The 27,725-nt window shown below is 40.8% G+C and overlaps 1 protein-coding gene across 1 annotated transcript; it reads right to left on the reverse strand.

Annotated features, from left to right (window-relative positions):
• Nucleotides 1-1,940: 1,940 nt before the first annotated feature.
• Nucleotides 1,941-17,744, reverse strand: LOC110218923 (uncharacterized). The gene is made up of 5 exons (XM_021001940.2): nucleotides 17,702-17,744; nucleotides 14,121-14,234; nucleotides 13,516-13,844; nucleotides 12,975-13,106; nucleotides 1,941-4,741 (listed from the first exon to the last, which is right to left on the reverse strand). Exons 1-5 carry the CDS (start codon nucleotides 17,742-17,744, stop codon nucleotides 3,116-3,118), a joined length of 2,244 nt encoding a protein of 747 aa, XP_020857599.1. The 3' UTR covers nucleotides 1,941-3,115.
• Nucleotides 17,745-27,725: the final 9,981 nt, after the last annotated feature.

Raw genomic sequence — 27,725 nt, forward strand, 5'->3', positions numbered from 1 at the left:
TCGCTGATCATCTCTTCCAGAGTACCCAGCACAATGCTAAGCACATTTGGAAGAATGCACAAGGCATTCTGTTTCCAGAGAGGGCATTTTCAGGGACTGTCCCCCATACCTGAAAAACTCTCCCTCCTCCTCTCTGCCCCCTGGCTTCCCCAGCTTCAAGTCTCAGATAAAAATACCATCTTCTACTGGTATCCTTTCCTGATTTCTCATTTCTAGTGCCTCTATTGATTACATCAAACTTACCATGGATATAGTTCATTTGCACATACAGCTGTTTGTGTGTTATCTCCATTAGACTATGAGCTCCTTGACAGCAGAATTATCTTTTGTCTTTCTCTGTATCCTCACTTAGCACAGTGCCTGACATAATAGGCATTTAATAAACACTTACTGACTGAATACACTTGGGGGAAGGAAGACAGGAGTGCCAAAGATAAAATCCTACCAAGATTTCAGTCCCAAAGCTGTATGTATAAATATTTGGCTTTCCCTCAGGCATCAGCCTTGAGAAAGGGTCTCAGAGCAAAAACAAAAGACTCCTTAAGGAAACAACATGCTTGCTTTTCCTTTTCTTCCAAAGTCACTTGTATCCTGGGACAGAGAAATCCCAAATATCAGCATAAGAACTGCTAATATGAATAGTAAGGATATGACGATTCTCAAAACCAGCCACACTGTTTCTGAAGAAGCAGAGTAAACATAGTCACATCATCTATTTCATGGTTGGCAAATTGAGGGAAACCAAAGAAGCTATATTACCCTCGGGGTTATGAGGTTCATCTCCTTATTTTCCCTTGTGTATGAGGCTTTTCATGGTTTCCTGTGGTTTCCCAAAGTGGCAAGTCAATTTCAGTGGGTTGACATGCTCTTCAGGTGGCGGAGGTCTCTGGGGGAGATACTTAACTTGTCTAGGTGGGTCTGTGAGGTCCCAAGAGAAGCATTCTGAGTTAGAGAGATCACTATAAGAATATGCCTATGAGAATAACTAACACAAAGACAGTGGATACCGAGGAACTTCTTCTGAGGACATTGTCTTCTCTCTCCCCTCTATGAAAAGGCATGCTACAGAGATCTGGGAAGAGGATGGGAAAAAAATATACCAGTCCAGAGAAATTGCACAGGCACAGGACTGGACAGGATTGCATTAGTAGGACAGCAGAGAGGGAACAATAATAACTGACCAATATTCATCAGGAGGTGACCTATTTCTCGTAACTTTTATAAGCATTTTTAAATGAACTTTTTTTCCACCTTAGTTTTTCCTCCTATGTCCTACATGGATTCTCTGATCTAGGGGCAGCTAACTAGGTGACCTAGTGGATAGAACACTAGCCCTGGAGTCAGGAGGACCTGAGTTCAAATTCAGCCCCAGACACTTACTAGCTGTGTGTCTGTGGGCAAGTCACTTACTCCTGATTGCCTCCAAAAAAAAAATCAACATTAGTAAGCTTCAGAGAAGTATTTTGGACTGATTAAAGTGTTGCTAGCCACAGAAGAAGTCATCACCACCAAATAAATACTGGCTAGCAAGTACACTGTTAAGTGAGGGAAGGCAAGATATTTTCTACAGTAAAGGAAAACCCAATTGAATGAAAGGTTGGACATTAGCTCCAATTGGTACAGTTACTATTTGATCTGAATGACGAGCATGAATATCAAGACTGTAATGGCATGATAGATTGAATGGCAATAGCACTTTTCCCTGCTGCTGATGTGATGTATATTTCTCTCTCTCTCTCTCTCTCTCTCTCTCTCTCTCTCTCTCTCTCTCTCTCTCTCTCTCTCTCACCTATACACTGTTATGTAAAACCTTCATTATATATGGTAATGAGCTAGCATATGGTAATGTTCTTTCCCCTACTATTTTTTACATATTCCCATAGAAGAAAAGGGCAGGTGGTAAGTACATAAAAAGAAAAAGAAAAGAGAAAAGCCAACGCAAAAAGGACTTTTATTTCAACATAAAGTCAAAGAACAAGAAAAAGTTTATGACTTTGTTTCACAGGTTTTCTCTCTGAATCCAATGTCAATTCAAGCTATCACTAATTCTTTGGAGTCATCTTTTAACACTTAGTGAAGTTCAATGAAGAAATTACTAACTATACTTAAACACACAACACACACACATATACATGTCTGACAGGTCATAACATACTAAAAAATTGGGGTACAGAAATGAAGCTTTTGTCATCTGAGAAGAGGAATAACTGAGCAAACCTCAAATTGTTTCTAATAGCTCACGGCTGAAAATTCAGAAGAAAAAGTAATTATTTGAAAGCACAATACCACATAAAATTATTTTAGGCCCCCAAACGGTGCTCCATTATAAAGCATATATAGTCATATCACCTCTAACCTTTCCTTACTCAATATTATCTCTATAATAACTACTATATCTACTAGTTAGAAAATGTGATATGAAAGCTGTAGATATCCTAAATGCCTAGGGAGTACCATTTCAACATCTGAAATTGTGGACAATAAAGAAAATTGAGCAGACCATTCTTCCAGAAATGATATCCTTCTCCCTTAAATGCCCAGGTGGAAATTTAGGGGAAGATTTCTTCTCCCACTGCTCATGATACTGAAAATTAATGCCCGCGGCTCAGTGGATTGAGACTAAGCTTACAAAGGCCTGGCTTAATTAAATGTGGCTTGCGGCAAGCCAACCTACGTACAGGTTGTCTACCTTGTTGCCCAAAGACCTCTAAGTCTTCATGATGTTTTGCCTACACACTGGGTAACTGACTTAATTTTCCCACTTTTCATCTCAGTTTTTAGTGTATTATAGACATAGCCATAATGAGCATTATCACTTTTACTTCTTGAAAAGATAAAGGATTGATATTAAGATGGTGCCCTCTAATTCAAAAGTAGAGCAGGCCTTGGCTCTCTCTGTGTTTTAAATATCTACCTTGGTTGAAATTTCATTTTAGCATCACAAAGAAGTTAAATTGCCAACTCCCCAATCTATTTTCTTAAACCTATGAAGGATATACATTTAAAATTAAATGAGAAAAATTCCATCTTTCTTGAAGGCAAGATATTCTAGTGGAACATGCAAATTATATAACTATGTTTTTAGAACTGTGCGTCTACTATCTCTATTCAATTTCTAGATAGAATCTTTGTTTGTTTTGTTATTTAATTTTACTGAAGACTCTTTAGGAATGTTGGCATCTGGTTCATCTTTCGTTTTAAAGAAAAAGGATGAATTAAGCTTTGTCTGAATATATTTTACCTCATCTGGTTTTCTCAGCTGATTACAAGCACACTTCTCCCGGCTGTCATCACTAAGAACAGCAGTTGCTAACCCTGAACCTATTGTCTGATCTTCCATGGGACTTACAGTCTCAGAAACATTTTGGGAAATCATGTGAACTACATCACCAGCAGCTAAAATGGTACAGGAATCATTCTCAGAACTGCCAACCCATGACCTGCTTCTTCCAGGCAAAGTCAAGTCCAGGGGCTTTTCACACAAATCTACTTCTCTTCTAAAGAGTAAAGAGGTAGCTAATACTGAGGAACCAAAGAAATCCTCTGTCTGAACAGCTCTTTCTTTTGTACCTGAATATTTTCTGATTTCCTCAAAGCCTTTTAAATTATCCTGAGAAAGGTTGTTATTCTCTGGAACTGTTTCTCCATTCAAAACAGTTTCTCCACTTGAAGACAACTGTGGCAAATTATTTGGAGAATGAGTGGGTTTAGCACTCAGATCCCTACTTCCCTTCTTGGCCCGTTTAGGAGCAGGTGATGATGAAGAACTGCTGGGACTATCGGATACATGCCTTGATAATAAAGACCTCTGAGTTAAAAAAATATCTTGGCTATGATCAAAACTGCTGCACATTTCTTCAGTACTTGACTTCACCATTGGAGAATCCCGATTCTCTATCAGGCTTCCTGTATGGAATTCCTCCTCTGAATCAGAAGTGTTAATTTCCAGGGCAATAGGACTAGATGATAAAAGAGGCTGTAGACCATTTGTTTCAGGGGTTTTAACTCCTATTCCCTCCCTGAACAAGATTCTCTTATGTGGTTTCTGACGCTTCTTGAAACCAGTTAGGATGCCATCTTCAAAATAGCATAATGCAGAATTAATACCCTTCCATTCACACAAGGCTTTACCATCTTCATTGTCTCTAGAAATGTGGGCTACCTGTTCGTCATTGCTCTCATTTAAGGAGGGAGTTTGTGACAGGAGGGCATGGAAGTGCTGACAGAGTGGTTCAGCCTTGTTTTTATTCCTCTTTGGGAGTCTGGGGCTTTTACAAACTCTTTTGAAATTTCTGTCTGGCAGCTGGTCTTGCCTATTGCTTTTTTGAGGTATTTTTTCCCCCTTTGCTTTCTTTTCCATAATAGATAAAGACAGAGATGAAAGAGAAAAAACTTGGTTCGGAAAACCATCATCTTGGGTTGGTTTGATAAACTCCAGACCATTTTTTATATCATTGCCAAGATTTTTGCTTTTAGAATTTTTATTCTTCTTAAAAGCTGAAGCATTGGAAATGTTTGGAGCATTCTTCGACAGACTGTGGTTCTCTAAACCTATTGTGACTTCTCTGTCTTTACACAGTTGCATATTCTGACTGTTCATTGAAGCCTTCTGTTGCTTCTTGTGTTTTCTAGCTTTTTCTTTTATTTGGTAATAAACTTTACTGAAGTTTTCCTGGTGGTCATCAGAGTTTTCAAAGTGGCCAAGAAGTTTTGCTTCTTCATCTGATTCTAAAGGAATGCACTTGAAATAATATTAAAAAAAAAAAGAGGTTAAGTTTAATTCACTTATTGGATAAGTGTGCATTAAATGTCTAACATGTATGCATAATCTAGGTGCTAGATGCTATGGTCACTACCCTCAAGGAGCTCAATATCTTATTCAGAAGACCAGAGTCAATCAATCAGTAAACATTTATTAAGTACCTCTTCTGTGCCAGTCCCTCTGCTAAACTAGATAGGGTAGATAATGAAGCCATAAAAGAATGACTTCAAGATATAAACAATGGTACGGTACTCATGTACAAACCAAACGCCTATGTGAATATTAACACTGCTCTTCAAAAAGTAAATGTATAACATTACTGCTACACTATGAAAAGCATGATAAAGAGAATGATTTCTATGATGGCAGTAGAATATGTCCTTTGGCACATATGGCAACAATGTAAAATGGTTGCTCTTCTATAAGGAAGACACTCCTTCCCCATATAGATTAGTGAGCAGTTGAGTACTAGTGTATGCTAGGCAAAAGTCACAATTTCCTTTACTCTCCTCCATCCCCCTGCCACTCCCCAAACCAGGGCTTGCCTGAAAAGAGCTATCAAACACATTAGCACAAAAAAAAAAAAAATCACAATGGTGCAGAAATGAACAGATTCAAGGGAAAAGTAATAGAAGTCACACAGCAAAGAAAGGCTATCATGCATCTTCCTTCATTAAAGCAATATCCCAAAAGCAATAAGCAGTGGGTGTGGCTGGATGCTGGTAAGATGACCTAACTACTTGCATCAGTTCAGGAAGGCAGTCTTCTCTGGGGGGCAATCATGGGCATACTTTAATTTAAAAAAAAAACTCACTGAAAAACAGACCTATCTGTAGTCAGCCTCTTGGAGTTAGTTTAGAATATGCCTATTCAAGTCTAGGTACCAAGAGCAATGTCTCATCTCTTTTCCCAGTGGTTCTACTTTTTCCCTGTCTATTGGTGGGTACTGAAAGGGAAGTATGAAGCTCAATCCAGTTGGAGAGATTAGAAGGAGAAGTCGCTGCTGTTGCAAAATGACCCCAGAATAGGCTAGTTTCTCTCTTATCAAAGAGTGCAATTTGGAGGTAGAGTACTTAACTCTATTCCATCATCATCACTTTTAGGGAAGTAAATATCCTTATACATAGTCACCAGATAAAGAGACTGTTCTAAGTCCAATTTTTAAACATGCTGAAAAATTTTTTTCCAATATAGAAATTAATCATTAATCAGATTTTTCAGTCAATTGAATAGATATAAGTTCCAAAGGCAGATAAAACTTCATTTCTAAAAGAAGCAACGTCATTTAGCTAAGAATAATACAGCAAGCTACCAATAGTTAAAACTGATTGCTTTTATAGTCTTATTATATATGCCCAAATTAGTGCACTACCAACAATAATTACTGTTCTCTTCCTAATACATCAGCAGTTAGTTCAGCAAACTTGCTTTCTGAATAGCCCCTACCATATTAGAGGTAGGACCAACCCTTCATATTTGTGTAATGATTTATGGTTTTTGAGGTGCTCTCACATACAAAGCTGAAAAAGGCAGTAATTGTGAAAATATGTTAAATATCAAGCTGGATGCAATTGGAATGTAAAAATTCAGTCAAGTCTGACTGGCACATTCAGCAGTACTTGAAAAATGGCTCCTTTACATGTCACATTATGTAAGGTAAAGCAGGGTGAAGAAAAAACACCAGACGGTGAGATTGGTTAAAGACCCACTTGTTGAAATGTTTCAATTAAAAGTGAACAAAACTGATTAAATAACAACTGAAAGACAAGATAAGCACATCAGTCATTTGAAGTTAAACTTCTAGCACCTAAACATGTAATGTACACTAAGCTTGTGTGTAGTACATGCCCAAATGCCTAATAATAATGATACCAATAACAATAACTAGCATTTACATAGTACCTTAAGGTTTACTTAAAAATCCTTTATAAATATTATATCATTATCCTCATAACAACCCTGTAAGGTAATATATGTGTGTGTATATATATTTATAAAATATATATAAAATATTTACATTAATGTATTTTTATAAAATAAATCTTATCATCCCTGCTATTATCATCCCCATTTTACAAAAGCAAAAGTTAAATGACTCGCCCATAGCTAGTAAAGGTCTGAGGCTGAATTTTAGCTCTGGTCTTCTTGACTCCAGGTCCAGATCTATCCACTATATCATCTAGCTATGCTTATAAGTCATAGGAATTTAAATCTAGACAAGGTCATTGAGTCCAATGAAGTGATTTGCCCAGGGTCACACAGTTAGTAAATTGAGTAGGGATTAGAACCCATGTTCTCTGACTCCAAATTCAGTACCTTTCCATAAATTTGAGTCATGAAGGTAAACTACCTGAAACCTCATTTTAAATTTGCCACTTTGCTTTCTCAAGGCTATAAATGTGCATTTGTCATAGTCTCTGTTCTATTACTGATATTTTGTATATTCTGTCCCATGTTATCAGTGACTTACTTGGACAGGAGAACCTGAACTTCCTCAAGAATGGGGCCGTTTCCCCTACTCACATAAAATCATAAACAAATAACCCAGTTACAGGAGCACCAAATGATGGGAGCTGAGTGTAGATTTGATTCAAGTTAATTCAACAAACGTGACTAGAGAGTTTTTTTAAAAAACTTACAATAAATTTAATCTGACATATTTAATACCATGCACTGTTAAATGACAAATGGTATGAAATACAACAAAAATCACTGTGGTCAGTATCACTTAAATGCAGGCAAACCAAAGTTTTACAATTTTCCTATTCTATCTATGCTAATGCTAGTGTTGATAATTTCCTCTGATGTCAGTTAGCCATAGATGCTAAAGAGTTGCCTGAGGACTCAGAATGGTTAGATAACTCGCCTAGAGTCACACAGCTAGTTAATGGCAGAGACAGGGTTTACACTGAAGTCTTCCTGAATCTAAGCCCAGCACTCTAACACATACACACACACACACACACACACACACACACACACACACACACACACACACACACCCCTCCTCTATTTCAGTCCTCATCAAACAAGTTTCCTTGAACTCAGGTCCTGAGGTCTAAGGCTGACGCCAGCTGCACTCATCTCCTTTGCCTCCACTTGCATAAGAGCAATGCACCCAGCTGCTTCCTTGGCCCTGCTTGGCCCCAATCCTCGGTCCCCACAGGGCTAGAGGCAGCCAAAACTCAGGGCCAGCACGGCCTAGTCTAGTCATGGAACCAGAAAAATTTATCAAAATGCCTTCTTAAATAGCTACTGCTAGTAGTTCCAAATAACAAATTTTCAGATTAAGTGTATTCTAAATGCAACAATAAACCAGTGATGTCAAACTCAAATGAGACCAGTTCCCTATGGGTTCCATATGGACTTAGAAAACCACAAATTAATGTGACCTGTGCTGTGTTGTTTTTATTTATTTTGTTTAACATTTCCCAATTACATTTTAATCTCATTCTGGCCACACTACGGAGTTTTGGAGTTTTATAGGCAAAGGACACTGTGAATTGGACATTGTTGCTGTAAACAGGCTACTGGATCAAAGAACCTTCAGTCCGCAATTACCATGTGCTAAGGACCCTGTTAGGTACTGGGGATACAAAAACTGAAAATGAACAGTTTTTGCCTTCAAGAAACTCACCCTCTACAGGGAAAATAATATGTTCAAGCCCCTCATTTTAAATGTTGGTGAACCAAGGCTCAGAACAGGAAATCGATTTGCCCAGTTTTGCAAGGGTGATTAGTGGCTGAGCTAGAATTAGGACCCAGGTCTCGGACACCAGGTCCAGGTCTCTTTCCACTATACCAACTTTTCTCAAACTCTTCCCTGGAATCCTTGGATCTGTTTCTGTTAGGAAAAAATGTGTTATATAATTGAAGAAGACAGATACAAAACGGGAGCTAGCAGGATCAGGAAAAGCTTCACAAGAGCTGAGTTTTATAGGAAATAGCTATGCTCAGTTAGGAACAATATTGGATGGGATTATTCACCTTGGAAGATTCTTTACAAAAACTTTCATTTTTCTCTTTAATTGTGTTAAGCCAGCATTTTGGAGAGGTTTTTCTGTTCACTCCACTTCTGCTTTAAAATTTTGAAAACTTTGATTTAAAAAAAAATGCTGGTTTTATTTGTAAACTTTGTGATTGTGCTAAAAATCAATTTTTAAAAATTTTGCTAATACGCACTGTGCATCAGGACCATTTTTAGAACCAGAAGAGACCCTACAGATCACCTGTCAACCCCCTTCATTTACAAATGAGGAAACTGAGGCAGAAAGGTTAAATGACTGTTCACTACGGGTCCCTCCTGACTTTTAGCTTCCTTTCATGTGTTGATTTATCTCATTATAACCTCAAGGGCAGGGACTGTCTTTTTTACTTCTATTTGTATCACTAATGCTTGTTGACTTGAAAAATGGAAGATTTTAATTTAGATTTGAATCTAAGTAGCTAGATTCAAACCTAGGACAGCAGACCCCACATCTTGTGCCCTTTCTACTATCTCATCTATTCTATACATTATCTATTCTATCTCTCTACTCTGGAACCTGGAGGATTGACCCAAATTTCAGAGATAGCTCTCATCACTTTGATGGCATCTTTTCAGTCAGAGTTTTGACCAGCCTCTGCTTGGCCTCAGCATTTGGCTAAACACATACATGGTCAGTGACTGACATAGGCAAAGGGACAAAAAAATAGTGAGGTTTCTTTTGGGCAGCTGTCTGCCATTACATCTTTTTTCCTAACAGAAACAATCCAGGGGTTCCAGGAAAAAATCTGAGAAAAGCTGGTAGAGTGGAAAGAGGCCCCGACTTGGTGTCAGGAGACCTTGATCCTACTTCTAGATCAGCCACTAATTGCCCTTGCAATGTTGGCCAAATAGTTTTCCTGCTCTGAGCCTTGGCTTGACTACATTTAAAATGAGGGGGTTGAACTGGATGATTAGTAAGATCTCTTTTTTCAGTAGTTCTATGGGGTATAGATGGCCCACTCTAGCTGGCACGGCAACCTTAGGCAAAACACTTAACCTCTCAGGGCCTCAGTTTCCTCCTCTGTAAAATGACTAAGTCAGATCAGATGTTCTCTAAGACCCCTTCCCACCCTAACATTTGGTGAGTCTGATCCCAGTACCTAGGATTCCTGGGACGGGGAAAGAAAAGTGTTGTAGTTTTGTCTATCTGTTTTCTGTAGGGGAGCGGGGGAAACGTAGGGCAAGTTCAGAGGAGGCAGACCTGTATTCAGGCCTGGCAGGCTTCCAACCTTACAGCTACAGTTGAAGAAGACAGAGGAGCCATACATGTGATTCTTTGCCTGCAACTCAGGAACAGGCCTCCAGCTGCTGCAGCTGCAGCAGACCCTCATTCTCCACAAGAGAACAGAGAAATAGCCTTTATTAGTCTGCTCACTTCTAGATAAAGTAACTAAAATAGGTTAACCTTCTGGTCTGACCTTATAAGTAAGTACGCTGTGGTTTCAGGGAAAACACTCTATCCCCCCATCTTACCTCACCCCATTCATGACTTTATAATGGCCATCCTGCATTCCAGAGGGGGCTGAATTGTATGATCTCAGCCTCTTAGTTTTGCTGGCTTCCTAAAAGGTTCAACTCAAAGTCTATCTTCTGTAGGAGATCTTTCCCAGTACTCCCAGACGCTAACATCACCTCCCTTCCATTTTATCTTCTATTTTCTCTGTATCTAGCATATATCTATATCTATGTATCCTATTTAATCTATCTCTGTCTGCCTTTGTATCCCCACTGCTTAACACAGTGTTTTTTGTTGTTGGTTTTCAGTAGATTCAGTCACATCCAACTCTTCATGACCCCATTTGGGGTTTCCTTGGCAAAGACACTGGAGTAGTTTGCCACATCCTTCTCCAGTTCATTTTACAGTTGAGGAAACTGAGGCAGTTTGCCCAAGTGACTTGCCCAAGGTCACACAGCCCAAGAGTCTGGGGACAGATTTGAACTCAGGGAGGTGAATCATCTTCCTCATTCTAGGCTGTTTGGCATATAGTAAAAGTGATTAATAAATGCTTGTTGATTAATAATAGATTGTTCCTTCCTTTTTTTTTTTAGGCAGTTGGGGTTAAGTGACTTGCCCAGGGTCACACAGCTAGTAGTGTCATATTTGGTCTAAAGCAGGATTTGAACTCAGATCCTTCTGACTTCAGGGCCGGTGCTCTATCCACTGTGCCACCTAGCTGCCCCCTAGATTGTTCCTTTCTGTCCTAAGAAATAACAACAAAAAACTCCCTCCCCATTTCAAGTCTAAAATCTCTAAGAAGAAAAAAAGCTTTTCATTCCAAAAATAGGGTGGAAGCTTTAAAATGCAATTAGAGGAAACCTGTATTCAGGTCTGGGTATGAACATTTTCTGCTAGCTGAGTGACTCTGAGTCATTCATTTCACAGAATTTCAGAACCTTAAGAGTTTGAAGGAACTTTAGAAGGCATCTAATCCAACCTGTCTCCAATGAGAGGGTTGGATTGTATGAGCTCCAAGTTTCCTTCTAGCTGTAATTGCTTTGATCCTATGAGATGTTGGCTGAATATACCAAACATTGACACTGATCCTGAGTGAAAACAGGGTTGGGTACTACTCTGGAAAAAGATGGGTTGGGTTCTGTACCCATGCTGAAACTACCTTCTCATTGGCATCAACTGTCTTCTCCCCAGTGTACATCATGTCTAGGAAGTTAGAGAAGGGGGTAAGTGCCTGCCTAGCACTGGTCATTACATATTTGTTGAACTGAACAAAATCTTAATAGCACAGTCAAGAAATCACTAGCAGTTCTATCCACAAGCTGCAAGATTTTGAACATTGATTTGCTTTTTTTATCTGGGCATCCATGCAAAACAACATTACACATCTTCTGACTCCTACTCTAATACAGTTAACATTAAATATTTTCTACTAAAGGAGACAAGTATAGAGGATAGTAGGTATGGCTTGGAAGTCAGGATGACTTACATCAAAATCCTGTCTCTAATATTTAATGGGTGTGTGGGTCACCAGGACACTTAATGTTCTAATGACGTAGGCAACTCTGTAACACAAAGTGACCAACCACATACATAGCTGGTAGGATCTTCCACACTCAACTCAACACTACCGTATACCAGTGAAGGTAAAAAAAAAAAAATGGGGGCCAGGAACCTCCTACTTATAAGGTCATCAAAGTGGTTTGGGGATGAAATGATGCATTTTCCTTCTCAACTTGATCACAGATTCATAGAATGTTCAAGTTGTTCATAGAGCATCACCTACTGTCCAGACTCTAAGCCAAAGAAATTTCACAAACGAGAAAACTGATTCCCAGAAAAGGAAAACAGGTTCATGGGATGACAGCTCTAGAGCTGTAAAGGACCTCAGAGGCTACTGGGGTCGGGAACCTTCACCTCGAGGCCACATGTGGCCTTCTAAGGTCCTTGGGTCCTCAGCCTTTTCACTGAGTCCAAGCTTTACAGAACAAACCCTTTTACTAAGGGGACTTGTTCTATGAAGTTTGGATTCAGTCAAAGGGCTGCACTTGAGGACCTAGAAGGTCACAAATTGGCCTGGAGGCCACAGGTTCCCCACCCTGGTTGCTAATCCAGTCCCCTCACTTTATAGATGAAGAAACTGAGGCCAGGGAGGTTATGGGATTTACCTAAGGTCATAGAAGTAGGAGCCTAATGTCACACAGTGAGTTTAGTGACAGAGCTAGTGTTAGAACTCAGGCTAGAACTAACTTGGAAAGAGCAAATCTGACATTGACAAAGAATTTTTTTTTTTGAAAATTGTTCACTTCAGGTGCCCCGAAGCCTTGCTGGTTCCTCTGGCTCCCTGAGCTCTCCTTCCTCACTGCTCCTCCAGTCATTTATTCAGAATTCCCTTCCTCACTTTCATATTCTATTGTATGTTAAAGACATGTCTCCTCACCTGGGCTCTTGTAGCACAGTGGTGAGGTCCGCGGGGGCAGGAAATGTGGTGCTCTTGTAATCCCCCACAGTTCCTTCAGTATCTCATATATAGGAAATGAGTGAGGGAATGGAGGAATGAACATGAAAAAGTCCATTCTATGGAATCTGACTAACCCTAATTCCCTTTCTTTTGGCTTTCTCAGACTTAAATTGTCGTGGATGTGGATATCCCCTTCCCTTTCCCCAAAGGAAAGCCCAAATCTCTCCCTCCAACTGTGCCCACAGGGTTTTCATCATGGGCCACTTCTCACCTGCTCTCCAGCCCCATCCTCGTCTGACCCCGGCCAGGGGAGGCACGGGCAACACTTCAGCTTCCTCTTCGGTTTTAGGTTCCTCTGAGCCATGACACAGGGAAAGGGGAGTGGGCGCCCAGCTGGGCTTCCCTGACAATAGAACAAGACCCAGATACTACTTAACAGCCGCCCCAGGAGGTGCCCCTCACCTCCAGCCCAGCTCGTTCCCCGCCTCCTACTGGCCCTGCCCCACAGTCACCCGGTCGTCAGTCCTTGTGACCCGGGGCCCCCAATGTCGGGCAGTGTGACCAGTGCCTGGGGCCCCCATTGTCGGGCTGTGACCCGGGGCCCCCTCCGTCAGGCAGTGTTACCAGTGTGACCCAGGGCCCCCAATGTCGGGCAGTATGACCAAGGACCCCCAAATGGTTTGACGCGTGACCCGGGGCGCCCTCCGGCAGGTTGTGTGACCAGTGTGACCCGGGGCCCTCCAGGTCTGGCGTGTGACCCGGGGCTCCTTGCCTTTGCCCCCCACCCCCGGGCTCCAAGCACTGCATTTCACCTCGGGGGGCGCTGAGAGGGTGTCAATGGGGCTGGCCTGCGGCCTTGCCCGGCCCAGCAGGAGCCCGGAGGTGAGGTGCCGCTGGCCCGAGGCTCCCCTCCCTGCGCTGCCGCGGCTCGGCTCCTTCACCTTTCGAGAGCAGGCGGGACCATAAAGCCCCAAAAGCCAGCGAAGGGGACTGGACGGGCTGGCGCGCAGGCCAGCAGGGAGCCCCACGGAGGCAGCGGGGCGCGCGGGGGCCCCGGCGACTTTTGAAAGGCGCTGGGGCCGCGGCTGGGGGTGCGTGGACACCGGTTCGGCCACCAGCGGTGCGGGTGGCGAATCTTTAGCTTAGAAAACCAAACCAAACCGCTACAAACTGCTCCCTTTACTGTTTACCTCATGGGGGAAGGGGAGGTGGGGGTGCGGCACTCGACCCCCAAGGGGCAAGGCCAAGAGCTTCACCAGAGCTGGAGTAGCAGCTGAGACTTTAGCAAAACACATTCCCTTCACACGTAGTGTTTTTATCTCCGATTTACAGATGAGGCAACTGAGCCTCAGAGAAGCTAAGTGACCTGCCCACAGTCACACATCCAGGAAGTGTCACCGGCCAAGGCAGCTCATACAGGGCGCCCACTGGCTAAGATCACTCCACAGAATCTCAACGTTGGAAGGACCCTCAGAGAGAGGAAGTAGTCCAACTCGCTCCACGAAGGAATCCACAAGTAAGAACATCCAAGCTGAAAAGAAGGAAACTGAAACAAACAGAGACAAAGCGATTTGCCCAGTCACAAAGCTAACAACTGTTTGAGGCTGAATTTGAAGTCAAGTCTTCCTGACTCCAGGCCCAGGGCTCCATCCACTGGGCCATCATGAAGAAAAATCCTGTCTTCAGGGGATGTTGTTTTGAATGTGTGTTCATGACAGCACTTAGCACATTCTACATCCTTAGGGACAAGTGTAGAAAAGAACATTTTAAGACTAATTTACAACCCTTTAAACTGGGAGTTCTATACTTCAATAGCGTGGTTGGTGCCTGAACACTGGAGGCAAAAAGGACTGATTTAGACCACAGCAATATAAATTAAAATAAAGCTGAAACTCTCAGGAATTGACAATCCAATAATGGTTTCCTATGTGGCCACTATTTCAGATGTTTTTGCTTAACTTTTTTTTTCTTTGTTACAGGGAAAGAGTCAATTTCAGGGCAAATGGTAAAGAGGAGGAAGAAGGGAAAGGAAATATTTTTAGAAATGAATGTGATATAAAAACAAAAAGCATCAGTGAAACTTTTTTTCCCCTAAGGGTTGAAGTGCATGTGAACTTTAATATAAGGGCTAAGCAAGTGTGCCCAAGATTCCCCCTATGCAGCTTGTTGTGGCAGGTTAGGCCCATTGAGGCTTAGAAAATCAAAGGTGCAAGTTTATACCTTGAAGCTTAGGATCTCACCAGATTTCAGGACTCATATCTTCTGGAGTCAGAGAATAAGGGGGCTGGGAAATAATAACAACACCTTAGATTGGTGTGATACCCTCCTTCTTGAGAACTCAACCCATTTTCTCAGATATTATCTAGTTGTATCCTCATGAACTCCCTGTGAAAAAGAAATATTATAATTATCCTGCATTTATGTAGGCAAGTAGACAAAAGGTTAAGTAGCTTTCCCACAAGTGGTTCCAGTGCCCGTGCCAGGAACAGAATTCGAATTTGCTGCCCAATGCTCTTTCTACTATACCACAAACCGAGACTATGAGGCAGGATGACCAAACCTACAGATACTTCATCAATTGCCTGTTTTGCAACTCAGTGTTGCCATCAGAAGCACAGAAAAAAATTATAATTCAAATTAATCACTAAACATTAAGTACCTGCTCTGTGCTAGGCACTGTACTAAGTGCTAGGGATACAAATACAAAGAAAAGTAAGAGAGTTTCTGCCCTCAAGGAGCTTACAATCTAAAGGAGAAAGTCAACACACAAAAGGAAGCTGAAATGTTGGTAGGGTGGGCAGAAAAGGTACATGGTAAAGGAGAAAGGGCATGGTGAAGAAATCAGAGTCCCAAAGAGGTGCCGCCAGGTGAGAGACGAGGAGGAACATATCAGAGGACCAAAACAGCTGGGACAACTCCATAAGGCATGATTTACAGATTGGACTGGAGAAGGGGAGGAACAGGAGGAAATAACCTTCAAATGAGCTGGAGAGGAGGCAGCTAGGTGGTGCAGTGGATAGAGCTCTGGCCTTGGAGTCAGGAGGACCTGAGTTCAAATTCAGCTTCAGACACTTGACACTTACTAGCTGTGTGACCCTGGGCAAGTCACTTAACCCTGATTGCCCCACCAAAAAAGCAAAAAACAAAAATGAGCTGGAGAAAGAAATGGAAAACGACTCCAAGTATCTCTGTCAAGAAAACCCCAAATGGGGTCACTGAGTTGGACACAACTGAAAAATGCCTGAACAAACAAATAGGGAACATGTGTGACTGAAGCATTGCCCACCTCTGATGTGGCCACAATGTCCTTTCTCTCCCTGTGGAGTCCTCTTCCTGCTCCCTACTGCTGAGGCATCTCTGATGCACAAGCTGCTCCACAAAGCTCCCAGGATCTGTCCCTTCCCACAGCTCAACTTTCAGTTGCTACATCTCGTTCTCCCCTGAATCCATTGTAGTTTCTCTTCTCTGCTGCCAGGGATTATGCTTCTTAATGCTGCTTCCTGCCTCAATTGCCTGTCACCCCATGTCTCCCTCTGAGTGGAGAATGTGTGTCCCTGATCCCAGCTGGAAGTCTCAACTGTGCCTTGAATTCTCTCCAAATGAAATGACTCTTGAACTGACCCCATTTCCATTTAACTACTTCACATTCAGTAGCTTTTAAAAATGAGAATAGCTCCCATTTATATAGTGCTTTATGTTTTGCAGAGTGCTTTACAAATACTATCTCATTTCACTCTCACAACGACCCTGGAAATTAGGTGATATTATTATCCTCGTTTTACAGATGAGCAAACAGTGACTTGCCCAGGGTCATTCAGCTAAGTTATTTGGCCTTCATTTTTTAAAATTTAAATTATTTATGTATTTATCCTCAGTTACATGTAAAAACAATTTTTAACATTCATTTATAAAACTCTCTCCATTGCTCTCTCCCCATCCCCCACCCTCCCACTGAGAAGACAAGCAGCTCAATATAGGTTATATATGTGTAGTCATGCAAAACATATCCATAATTGTCATGTTGTGAAAGAAAACATAGACCAAAAAAACTCAAGAAAAATAAAGTTTTTTTTTAAAAAGTATGCTTCAATCTGTATTCAGACACCACCAGTTCTTTCTCTGGGGATGGATAGTATTTTTCATCATAAGACCTTCAGAGTTGTCTTGGATCGTTGTGTTGCTAAGAATAGCTAAGTCATTCACAGCTGATTATCCTACAATATCGCCGTTACTTTGTACACAGTACATTTCACTTTGCATCAGCCCATGCAAGTCTTTCCAGTTTTTCTGAGAGCATCTTGCTCACCATTTCTTATACTACAATAGTATTCCATCATAATACCATACCACCACTTGTTCAGCCATTCTCCAATTGATGGGCATCCCCCCAATTTCTAATTCTTTGCCCCCAGAAATGAGCTTCTATAAATATGTTTGTACATATAAGTCCTTTTCCTTTTTGTTTTTTATCTCTTTTGGAATACAGATCTAGTAGTGGTATTGCTAAGTTAAAAGGTAGGCAGGTTTTATAGCCCTTTGGTCATAGTTCCATTGCTCTACAGAATGGTTGAATCAGTTCACAACTCCACCAAGAGTGCATTAATGTCTCATTTCTCCCACATTCTTTCCAACATATATCATTTACCTTTTCTGTCCTGTTAGCCAATCTAATAGGCATGAGGTAGTACCTTAGAATTGTTTTAATTTTCATTTCTCCAATCAATGGTGAGAATTTTTTCACATGGCTATAGCTATATCACCTGAAAACTGATCATATCTTTTGATCTTTTGTCCTTCATTTTTGAAGTGGACCAATGACATCACAGGATGATGTCTTGACTCGTGTGTGAATTGGATTTAAGTGAGGCAGAGTTGCACAAAGTTGTCATCCTACTCTCTCTTCAAGAGTCATCAAAGTCCAGAGGTAAGACAAAAGTCAAGATGCCTGGTGATGGCCCGGGATGCATTGGATGACTTTTGTCTTCTTTGATAACTGACCAAGCTCTAAAAGCTCCACAGTACCTGTTTCAGCGGCCTTCATGGTTATTGGAACAAATTGTTCTCATCCACCCATTGAGGGGTAGGGGGGAGTCTTCGTATGCTTGGGGTTTACATCCCTTTAGCTTAGCTACGGATTTGAGGCCTGTTGATGACCCTCAACTTGGTTTAGCCCATCTACTGAGATGGTTTTATTGGGGTGTGGCCACTGCACAAGCTAAAGAGCTTCACGTGCTTGGAGCCACAGGTGAGAGTTAGCTGCCAGGTAAACACCAAAGATGGATGAGCAGCCCTGAAAATGGCCAGGCAAGCCCTCATACCAGAGGTGCTCATCCTCCTTGAACACCCCATATCCCCCATACCATTTAACTAGTAAGTGTCCAAGGTTGGATTTGAACTCAGGTCTTCCTGACTACCAGTCCAGCACTCTATCTACCGTGCCATCTAGCTGCCTCTTATTTCAAAAACACTTTTGCCAATACCTCTGGGATATACTCTCCCCTATATCACCTGGATGGGAGGAACAGAACAGACTCAAAACCTAGCTCAGGTGCTACATAGCACTAGTCCCACCCAGTTCACATCCAGATACAGCATGACTGTTAGGTGGGTCCTTCCATTGGGCTGGGATCACAAAAGTCACTCCCTGAGATCATTCCTTGGTCCCTGGGATGTTGCTGCTGTTGTTACTCAGTTGTGTCTGACTCTTCATGACCCCCATTATGGGGTTTTCTTGGCAAAGATACTGGAGTGGTTTGCCATTTCCTTTTCCAGTAGATTCAGACACATAGTGGTAAGTGACTCACCAAGGGTCACATAGCTAGTAAATGTCTGAGGTCACATCTGAACTCAGGTCTTCCTGACTCTAGCATCAGCACTCTAGCCACTGAACCCCCTAGATGCTATACTGGCTGCAAAACCTGGCCTATATTCTTACTCCTGGATTCCTACAGCTTAAACTCCCAACCTTTGAAACTTTCAAAGCTGAAGAATCTACTCTCTTCAACTAGGCTGTAAAAGAACAAACAAATAAACTAAAGACCAAGACCCATTTCTCAGAAGACACATGACCTCGGAAGGGAAGAAGGCCCCAAGGCCTAACATTGTAATAGAATATTCTTTCACCAAGCACCTTGAGAAGAGTAACTGAGTACAGTTAAGAGATGGCTGACGCTGACTTGGGCCTTTTTGAAGGCACCAACAGTTCTAGCCATACAGCAATTGAGAGAGTCCTCCAAACCATGTGGTTAGCCAACTGGAAGTAGTTTCAGCATGTTCAGACGCACCCTACAACCTCTCCAAGGCCATCTAAAATGTTGCTATTTTATAAAGTCAGCAGATTAATAGAGTGCTAGATTGAAAAAGACAGCAGACCTCTGAAGTCTCTTCTAACTCTAAATCTCCGATGCTATCATAGTTGAAAAAAGTCTGATGACAATAATATATGAAGAATTAACACGATCATATAAAACTACAATAATAGGCAAGTGGTAAAAGGATATGTACAGTTTTCAAAAGAATATATACTATCAACAACCATATGAAAGATTGTTCCAGATCTCTTGTTATAAGAAAGATACACATTAAGACAACTCTGACACTTGACTTCACACCTAGCAAATTAGCAAAGATGACAAAAGATGGAAATGCTCAATGTTAGAAGGGCTATGGGAATAAAGGCATATTAATGTACTCATGGTAGAAGTGTGAATTAGTCCAAGCAATCTGGAAAACAATTTCAAATTTATGTAAGAAAAAATCACAGCTATTCAGAACTTTTGATTCAGTTATGCTGCTGCTGTGAGATGAACCCTAAGAAAGTCAAGTAGAGAAAGAAAAGTTCTATTTATACTAAAATAATAGCAGCACTTTCTGCAATAACAGAAAAAAATCTAAAAATTAAGTTAGGGGAATGGCTGAGCAAACTCTGGTGTTAGCGTAGTAGAATATTATATCATAAAAATGACAAATATGAGGAGTTCAGAAAAATGGAAAGACCCATATGAACTGAGGCAGAGCAAAGTAAGCAGAGCCTAGAAAATAATACATATAACAACTTCAACAATGTAAATGAAAAGAACACTAAAAGGAAGGCAAAAGCTGTGTAACTTTAATGACCAGTTTTGACTACGGAGAAGAGATGAATAGATGCAATGACCTACTTTCTCTGGAAAGGTGGGGCTTATGAGGACGAAAGGTGGCAGACATTTTCATGCACTGACTTGGTTGATTGGTTTTGCTTAGCTGTCTTTCTTTGTTACAAGAGGAGTTTCACCATGGGGATGAGGAGAGGAGTGGGAAAGATAATACATTAAGAAATGAGCGTGTTGTAAAAAATAAAATAATCAATAACATAAAAAATAAAATAATATGAAAGGATTGGACTAGACGACCTCAAAGGGGCCTTCCTCATCCTGAGCCTCAGTTTCCTCATCTACAAAATGAGGCAATTGATTTTTAATGTCCCTTCTAATCACAACATGTCATGATTCTGTGCACTGACCTTCTCTGATGCCACACATCAAGCTAGTAGTAGAACAGTGACCCTGATTTGATTTGATTTAATTTCCTAGGAAGTAAATGAAATCAATAAATATTGAGCATCTGTTAGAGACAAGGTACAGTACTTGGAACTAAGTTCCATCTGGAATAGGGATCAGGGGATGGTCTCTCAGGGCATGTATCATTGACAGTGCCATCAATTTATCTCTTAGCACTTGATGGGAATAAACTGGAGGACGATGAAGATAACTCAGGAAAGCTTATTAAGTAGGGCACTGTTCCTACGGGAAGGAATGGCCAATATCATTTTAAAGATGTTAGGAAGACACCCCAAAGCTGGGGCAGGGCATTGATCACCCTACTTGAGAAGAAACTTAGTGAAAGTAGCCTATTCAGATTTAAAAGGGTAGAATAGGATGAATGAAGTTGCCCACATAAAGGCACATGGAAATGGGCCCTCCGCCCTCTGGGTGCTGCCAGCACATAGATTTAGGGGCAACCAAGCTTTAATAGAAATCTGATTTTAAAAAAAAGCAGCCTCAAGACTGGAAACCTGCTCTGGCATTTTGGTGGAAAAACAGAGACTCTATAATCAGAGGTGCAGCAAGCATATTGGTTCAGGTTATATTCCTCACGTGGCAGGATCTAAGCCAAGGGAGATGACACCACTCTATTTATTGGGCAAAGGATAGAAGGGAAGAAAAGGTGGCATCACACACACACACACACACACACACACACACACACACACACACACACACACACACACACTGCTCTTGGGACTCCTAAACTCAGAAATACCCATTGGAAGCATCTGAGCAACCAGGAGGTCACCAGGTATAATCCAGGATCAAATGTCCAAGTGGAGGAGAACCGAGAGAGACTGTTGATTCAGGCTTTTTATATAGTTTAAAAAATGAGTTGGCAAAAAATAAAAATAAATCACAAATGTCATATACAGCATTGAGGAATAGCATATCACATTGCAATCAATTGTGGGGAAGCATTGAGGCATGGCCACTCACGCCATAAGAATTAGGAACTATCTAGTTAAGTGTGGGGGAGGTGATGGGGTGGAGAGTAAGGGTTAGGGAGTAAGGGCATTGAATTGTTGTAACATAGAAAGAAACAATTCCAGGAATATAAAATACAGTAGGGACTTTGGCTAAGATGGCAATTGGAAAGGACATCAAGAAGCCAAGCTCTCCTAGAAACATCCCAATAAATACCTGAAAATACTAAGTAGAAAAATTATAAACAAAAACAAATAGAAACACAAATAAGCCCTTCCACCCACTTAGAACTCCACAAAAAGACAACCAGAAGCTGGTAGGGGCTTGGAAAAGGATCATGCCAGGAAAGCAAGCATGAGCTTCAGCAAGTGGACCGTGGGAATTGGGAGAGGGTTCATGCCAGGGAAGCAGAGCATGGGTCTGAAGCCAGAAGACACACTGAAGGAAGGTTGTGTGAGAGGCTAGGGGAAAGATTGTAAACCAATACAAGCTCCAGTAGTCATGACCTAAAGCCACATACCAGCCCTGGCCTCTCAGAACATCAGCAGAGGATAGAGCCAGCTCCCACAAGTCACTGGTCACTGCACAGAACAGGGTTGACCTGTGCACTTCTCAGATTACTAAGCACCACAGGAAGGGTGTGATAATTATAAACCTTATATTGTTTGATCTTAGAGTTATAATGATAGGACTCTAGTATGGAGTTACTAAGGTTTAGTAGGCCCATAAAGCATATAGGTAAAGACAGATAAGGGGTATACTTTTCCACTGTTCTGACCTATGTTAACCTTGTGTCAGGCAGTTAATGTTACAGCTTCCAATTGAATAAAAGTCCTAACAAAGAAACTCTCCCTGCCCAAGCCTCACCCAAGTCTGGTATCAGTAGGCAGCCCTGAGAACCTCTCCACCACATCTGGATCTGATTAGGAATGCCCCCTCCTATACCTGGCACTGATTACCCATTCTCAGCCAAGCCTACTTTTAGTATACATACTTTTTTGACCTGAAGCCCAACTTTAAGCATGTTCTTTCCCCACCTGTATCCCTCCCCCATCACTGGGTGAGTTTCTTACATCTGTGGGGATGAACTTCTGTCTCTATATCACCATATGGCCTGTGTATATTTTTGCGGGCTCGCTGTGCCACGTAACAAAAAAGCTCTTGTTTGTATCAGCTTCCCAAGTATCATTTTTCCTGCAAATTCCCAAACTCAGGTCTTTCCTGTGACCCGAGGGGCCAGAAAGGTAACCTCGTTGATGTTCCTGATCCAGGGTTCAAGACGCATAACACTACCAAGAAGCACAGGGCCAACTTAGCACCTGGTAACCTACATTGGGTGCCTTGTAGGAGGCCTGAAACCAGCATAATCTCCAACAGCCTACTGAGACCTGTCAGGACCACAACTGGGGAAGGAAGCAATAACCAATGGAGGGCTGTGCAAGGAAAAGGAGACAGAGAATGGTTGAGTCCAGAACCTACACCAGGAGATGGAGATAGAATCTAGGGACTGAGGCTAAGGGTGGAAGCCTAGTACTAGCCATCCTATGCAGAATAGCAGTGGAGAACATTCAAAGTACTGAGGGGACAGGATGATGCCGGGCCTATCCAGACCACCAAAGAGACAGCCTAATAATGGCACAAACTCCCAATTCAAGAAATGAGACTGGAAATGAGTAGACCAAAGAAGGCACCACACATAATGAAGCAATATTATGAGCTAAGAGGAGCCAAACAGATAAACCCATAAGAAGAGAACACATTCCACAGTAAGTATAAATAGTAGCAATATTGATAAAAGTCTAAGGAATGTTAGACTAGGCCCTTGAATGAATTGTACTTTCAAGTCTAGCTCATACCAATACAGTTGAAAGTAACTGTGAAGTGATGAATTCTGTGAATTTAGATTATTGGAATTTTCCTATTTGTAAAATCCCTATTAGTTATTGGTTTGTTAACAAAGACAGTTTTATTTGGATCCAATAAATTGATTTATACGAAAGTGATTTGAAGAATAAAAAAGTAATACAGATATAACACTCTACTCCATCTACAATACTCTAGAAGTGAGTGTGGTTAAAGTCTGGTGATGGGGTGCGTGATTTAAAAAAAAAAAAAGAATAAGCCAGAGTTGAAAGAAGCAGAGTGTGAGAATGATAACTCTAGAGCGAATATGGCCAGGGAAGAAATTACAAAATTGAAGGTATGAATGTGATTGTGTTATTAACATAGCTTGGCCAGAACATCTGGTGTTTTGTTTTTGTTTTTGAGAATGGGCCTCTCTATGTCATCCAGGTTGGATGTGCAGTGGCCACTCAGAGGCCAGATTCTGACCCATCCCAAGAGCTGGACTTCATGCAGACATCCAACCAGCTCAGCCTAGTATAGTGCAGAATTCCCAGTACTGAGTGATCTGCCATCCTCAGCCTCCCCTGTAGCAGGGATTACAGGTGTATCCTCAGATGAATTTATAGCTGGGAAGACAGATGCAAACCTTGATTGACAGTACACCAGTGTAAGAATTTCCCCCAGGGTGGGGCAGGGTACCAAAAGGGAAATGTGGCATCTGAGGCAACAGAAAGAAACAAAGATTACCTGCCAGAAAGGTAACCTCATTGGTGTTCCTGAGCCAGGGTTCATAACACTACCAAGATGCTCACATTTCTATATTGCTTTAAGGTTTATAAAACTCTTTTCCCATAATGATTCTGTGGTATAGGCAGTGTGAGTAACCATCTTTATTTGATATATAAGGAAGCTGAGGCTAAGAAATCTTATGTATCACTTGCCCGTGGTCACATGGAGTCAGAGCCAGGCCCCAAAAATGGAAGCTTGCTGTATTAAAGGCAGGTAAACCTCATTAGGAAATTTAGTATTCTAAAGTTCATGCTTAGGCCACAAGTACTGTCATCACACAAACTGATGGAATCAGAGCATTTCCCAGCATACAAGGATTGTTTGGTATAATTAATGATTCGGACAAGAAGCTTTAGGCCTTTAACCTGGACAGATCATTAACCATCAGGAAATGTTCAACCTCTGGGGGTCCTAATTGTTCTTACAAACCAATAAACAGATGAATAACATGAAGAAAAATAAATAACCTTTTTATATGCTGAATACAAAAAACAAAACAAAACTGGTCTCCCATGTCTATGGTTAGAGTCCTGTTTATAGTATAAATCTCTCAGCTTTTATAAACCAATGGCAGTGACATATAGGAGCACAATAGTTCAGTCTTAATGTTCCATTAAATTTTAACCACAGCAGTGATGGTTGAGGAGGCATTTTCATTACAACCCACTATTTTCAAGACTTTATCATTCCCCTCAACCTAGAATTCATTTCTAGGAATGTAAATTTTTCAAACTGGTTTATTACTCAGAGGGTATATATTTTTAAATTTAATTTGTCCTTAAGGTTATTTGAATGTGAAGGAAAAAAAATTATTCTGATACAGGGGGCTAAATATTATGTAGAAAATCTTCAGTAACATGAGGCAGGAAATAGAGGTAGCATTTTCAATAGCCAAAAAAAAAAATTTGCTTATTACTAGCTATAATTTAGCCTGATGAAAGTATATAGAAATGCAGTCTTCCTATTCTGGTGTATAAAAGAAAAAAATAGGAAATATTCACCTTAAGCACTAGAATCCTAGTCTGAAATTAATTTGTAGCATTAATTCATCTAATTTACTATAACACCTGAATTCATGATCCCTTTGAGCTAATCTGTGTCATAAATATTTAGAAATGAGAAGACACGTGTCAGAAGATCTCCAACCTAACCCTGCATCTTCAACTATCTCTCTGTACGTAAAACAATCCTTGTCAATTGTGAGATAAATAAATCTGAAACTCTCTTAATTTCATAAGATTAATTTAATCTTCCTTAGACTTTTGTTTTCTCTTCTTTAACTTCAAATCTGTTGTGTTAATTGAAATTCTATTTGAGAACCAAGATATTATTAAGATTGACTACAATAAATTCTTGTTCTCGTTCAATGTTTTTTCAGTCATGTCTGACCCTTCCTGACCCCATTTGGGGTTTTCTGGACAAAGACACTGGAGTGGTTTTGTTATTTCCTTCTACAGCTCGTTTTACAGGTGAGGAAACTGAGGTAAACAGGGTCAGTGACTTGCCAGGGTGACACAACTAGTAAGTGTCTGAGGCCAGATTTGAATTCAGGAAGATGAATCTTCCTGATTCCATGCCTGGTACTCTATCTACTGCACCGCCTGGCTGCCCTACAATAAGTAGTACTGCCACTTAAAATATAGAACACTGGTAAGCTAAAGTGAGCAGATAACACAACACTAATGAAGTTCTACAGTTTCCCATCTCAAAATCTTCATTATTTATTAATATGTGGAAGTCAGTCCAATGTCATGAAGGGACATTTATTTGATGGTCAAGAATAATCAGGACTTCTTAAATTTTTTCCATTTGTAACTCTTTCAGTGCTTCTTAAAATGTGGATTGTGACCCACAGTTTAAGAAGCATTGGTCAAGATGAATGCTGTGTTATGAGGTCCTATTCTATTTACAAAATTCTTTAAGATCAACATTTCTATCAATAATGAAGATGAAAACAAAGATGGCACTCTTTATCATATCTGTAGACAACATAAAACTGAGAGGAATAGCTGTCTATATAATTGGGATCTGAAAACATCTGAACAAGTTGGAACTATGATATTAGCCAAATCAGGAAAGCAAAGGAGTTGGGCTATGAGATCATGCAGGTAGCAACTGCTGCCCTAATGACGATAATTAGAGAAATGGAAAGTGAACATTTAGAAAAAGGAAATGGTGATACAACAAACCAGAATGCCTTCATCAAGAACAGCTTGTGACAGACTAATCTACTTTCCCTTTTTGACAAGGTCATTGATCAGGAGTATACTGTAGATATAGCCTGAGTAGATTTTAGCTAAGCATTTGAAAAAGGTTCTCACGCTATTCTTGTGAAAAAGAGGGAGAGATGGAAGCTATACAATAGTACAGTTAGGATTCAGAACTGGTTGAATGGACAGAACCAAAGAAGAGCGTCATGTCCGTCATGTCCGTGTCAGCTTGGCTCCAGTGGAGTGCCCCAGGAACCTGTGTTTGACTCTGTGTTGTTAATAATAATATCGATCAATAGGAACAGAGATGGCAGGCTTACCAGATCTGCAGATAGCAAAGCCAGGAGGAGAAGCTAACACAATGGATAATAGAGTCAAGATTCAAAGACATTTTGAAAGGCTAGAACATTGACCAAAATCTAATCAAATTAAATACAATAGGAATAAGTATAAAATCCTATCCTGGGTTTAAAAAAAAAAAGTCAGCTTCACAAATACAAGATGGGGGAGATCTGGTTGAACAATAGTTCAGGAAAAAAAAAATAGGGATTTAGTTGACTGAAGTTAAGCCAAGTCAAGTTAACAAGGATTTATCAAGCACCTATTATGTAGCAGGCACTGTTATAAGAGCTAGGGATACAAAGAAAGGCAAAAAATAAACAAACAAAAGCAGACCCTGCTCTCAAGGAGTTCACAGTCTAATGGAGGAGAGAATATGAAAATGACTGTATACAAACAAGATGCATACAAGATAAATTAGACATAAATAACAGAAGGAAGGCACTGGAATAAAGGGGAATCAGGAAAGACTTCTTGGAAAGTGATATTTTACTGGGGATGTGAAGGAAGCCAGAGAAGCAAAGAGGCACAGATAAAGAGAGGAATGAATTCGAGGCAGGAGGGACAGCCAATGAAAGTGCAGAGTTAGGAGATGACATATAGTGTTCCAGGACCAGAGAGGAGACTAGTGTCACTGAATCACAGACTAGTATCACTGAATCAAGAAAGGCACTGAAACATGAAAGTTATGAAAGGCTTTAAAAACCAAACAGAATATTTTTATATTTGATCCTGTAGGTAATAGAAAGCCACTGAGGTTTACTGAATGGAAAGAAGGAACAGGGTCAGATCAACAACCAATTTGATCAACTGACAGCTGGGTGAAAGATGAAGTAGGGGCAGGGAGTTGATGGACTTTACATGGATTTGAAGCAGGGAGACCAACCAGAAGGTAACTGCAATAGTCTAAGCATAAGACGATAAGGGCCTATACCCTTATCTGACACCTAGCAATGTCAGAGGATAGAAGAGAATATATACAAGAGATCTTACAAAGACAGAATCTATAGACCTTGGCAAGAGATTGGATATGGGGGTATGAGAGAGAGTGAGGAGTCAAGTCCAACATCAAGGTTGTGAGCTTGTGTAAATGGTAAGATAATGGTCCCCTGACAGTAATAGGAAAGATGGTGAGGGGAGAGCTGAGGGAGAAAAGATAATGAGCTCAATTTTAAACAACACTGAGTTTAAGATGTCTACGGGACCTCCATTTTCAGATGTCTAATAGGCAATTAGAGATGCAAAGTCAGAGGACTGAGGTTAGAGCAGGATAAGTAGTTCTGAGAATCATTAGCATAAAGATAATAACTGAATCTGTGGAAGTTG

Source organism: Phascolarctos cinereus, unplaced genomic scaffold (genome assembly GCF_003287225.1).
Source record: "Phascolarctos cinereus isolate Bilbo 61053 unplaced genomic scaffold, phaCin_HiC Scaffold_9;HRSCAF=440, whole genome shotgun sequence".
Lineage (NCBI taxonomy): Eukaryota > Metazoa > Chordata > Mammalia > Diprotodontia > Phascolarctidae > Phascolarctos > Phascolarctos cinereus.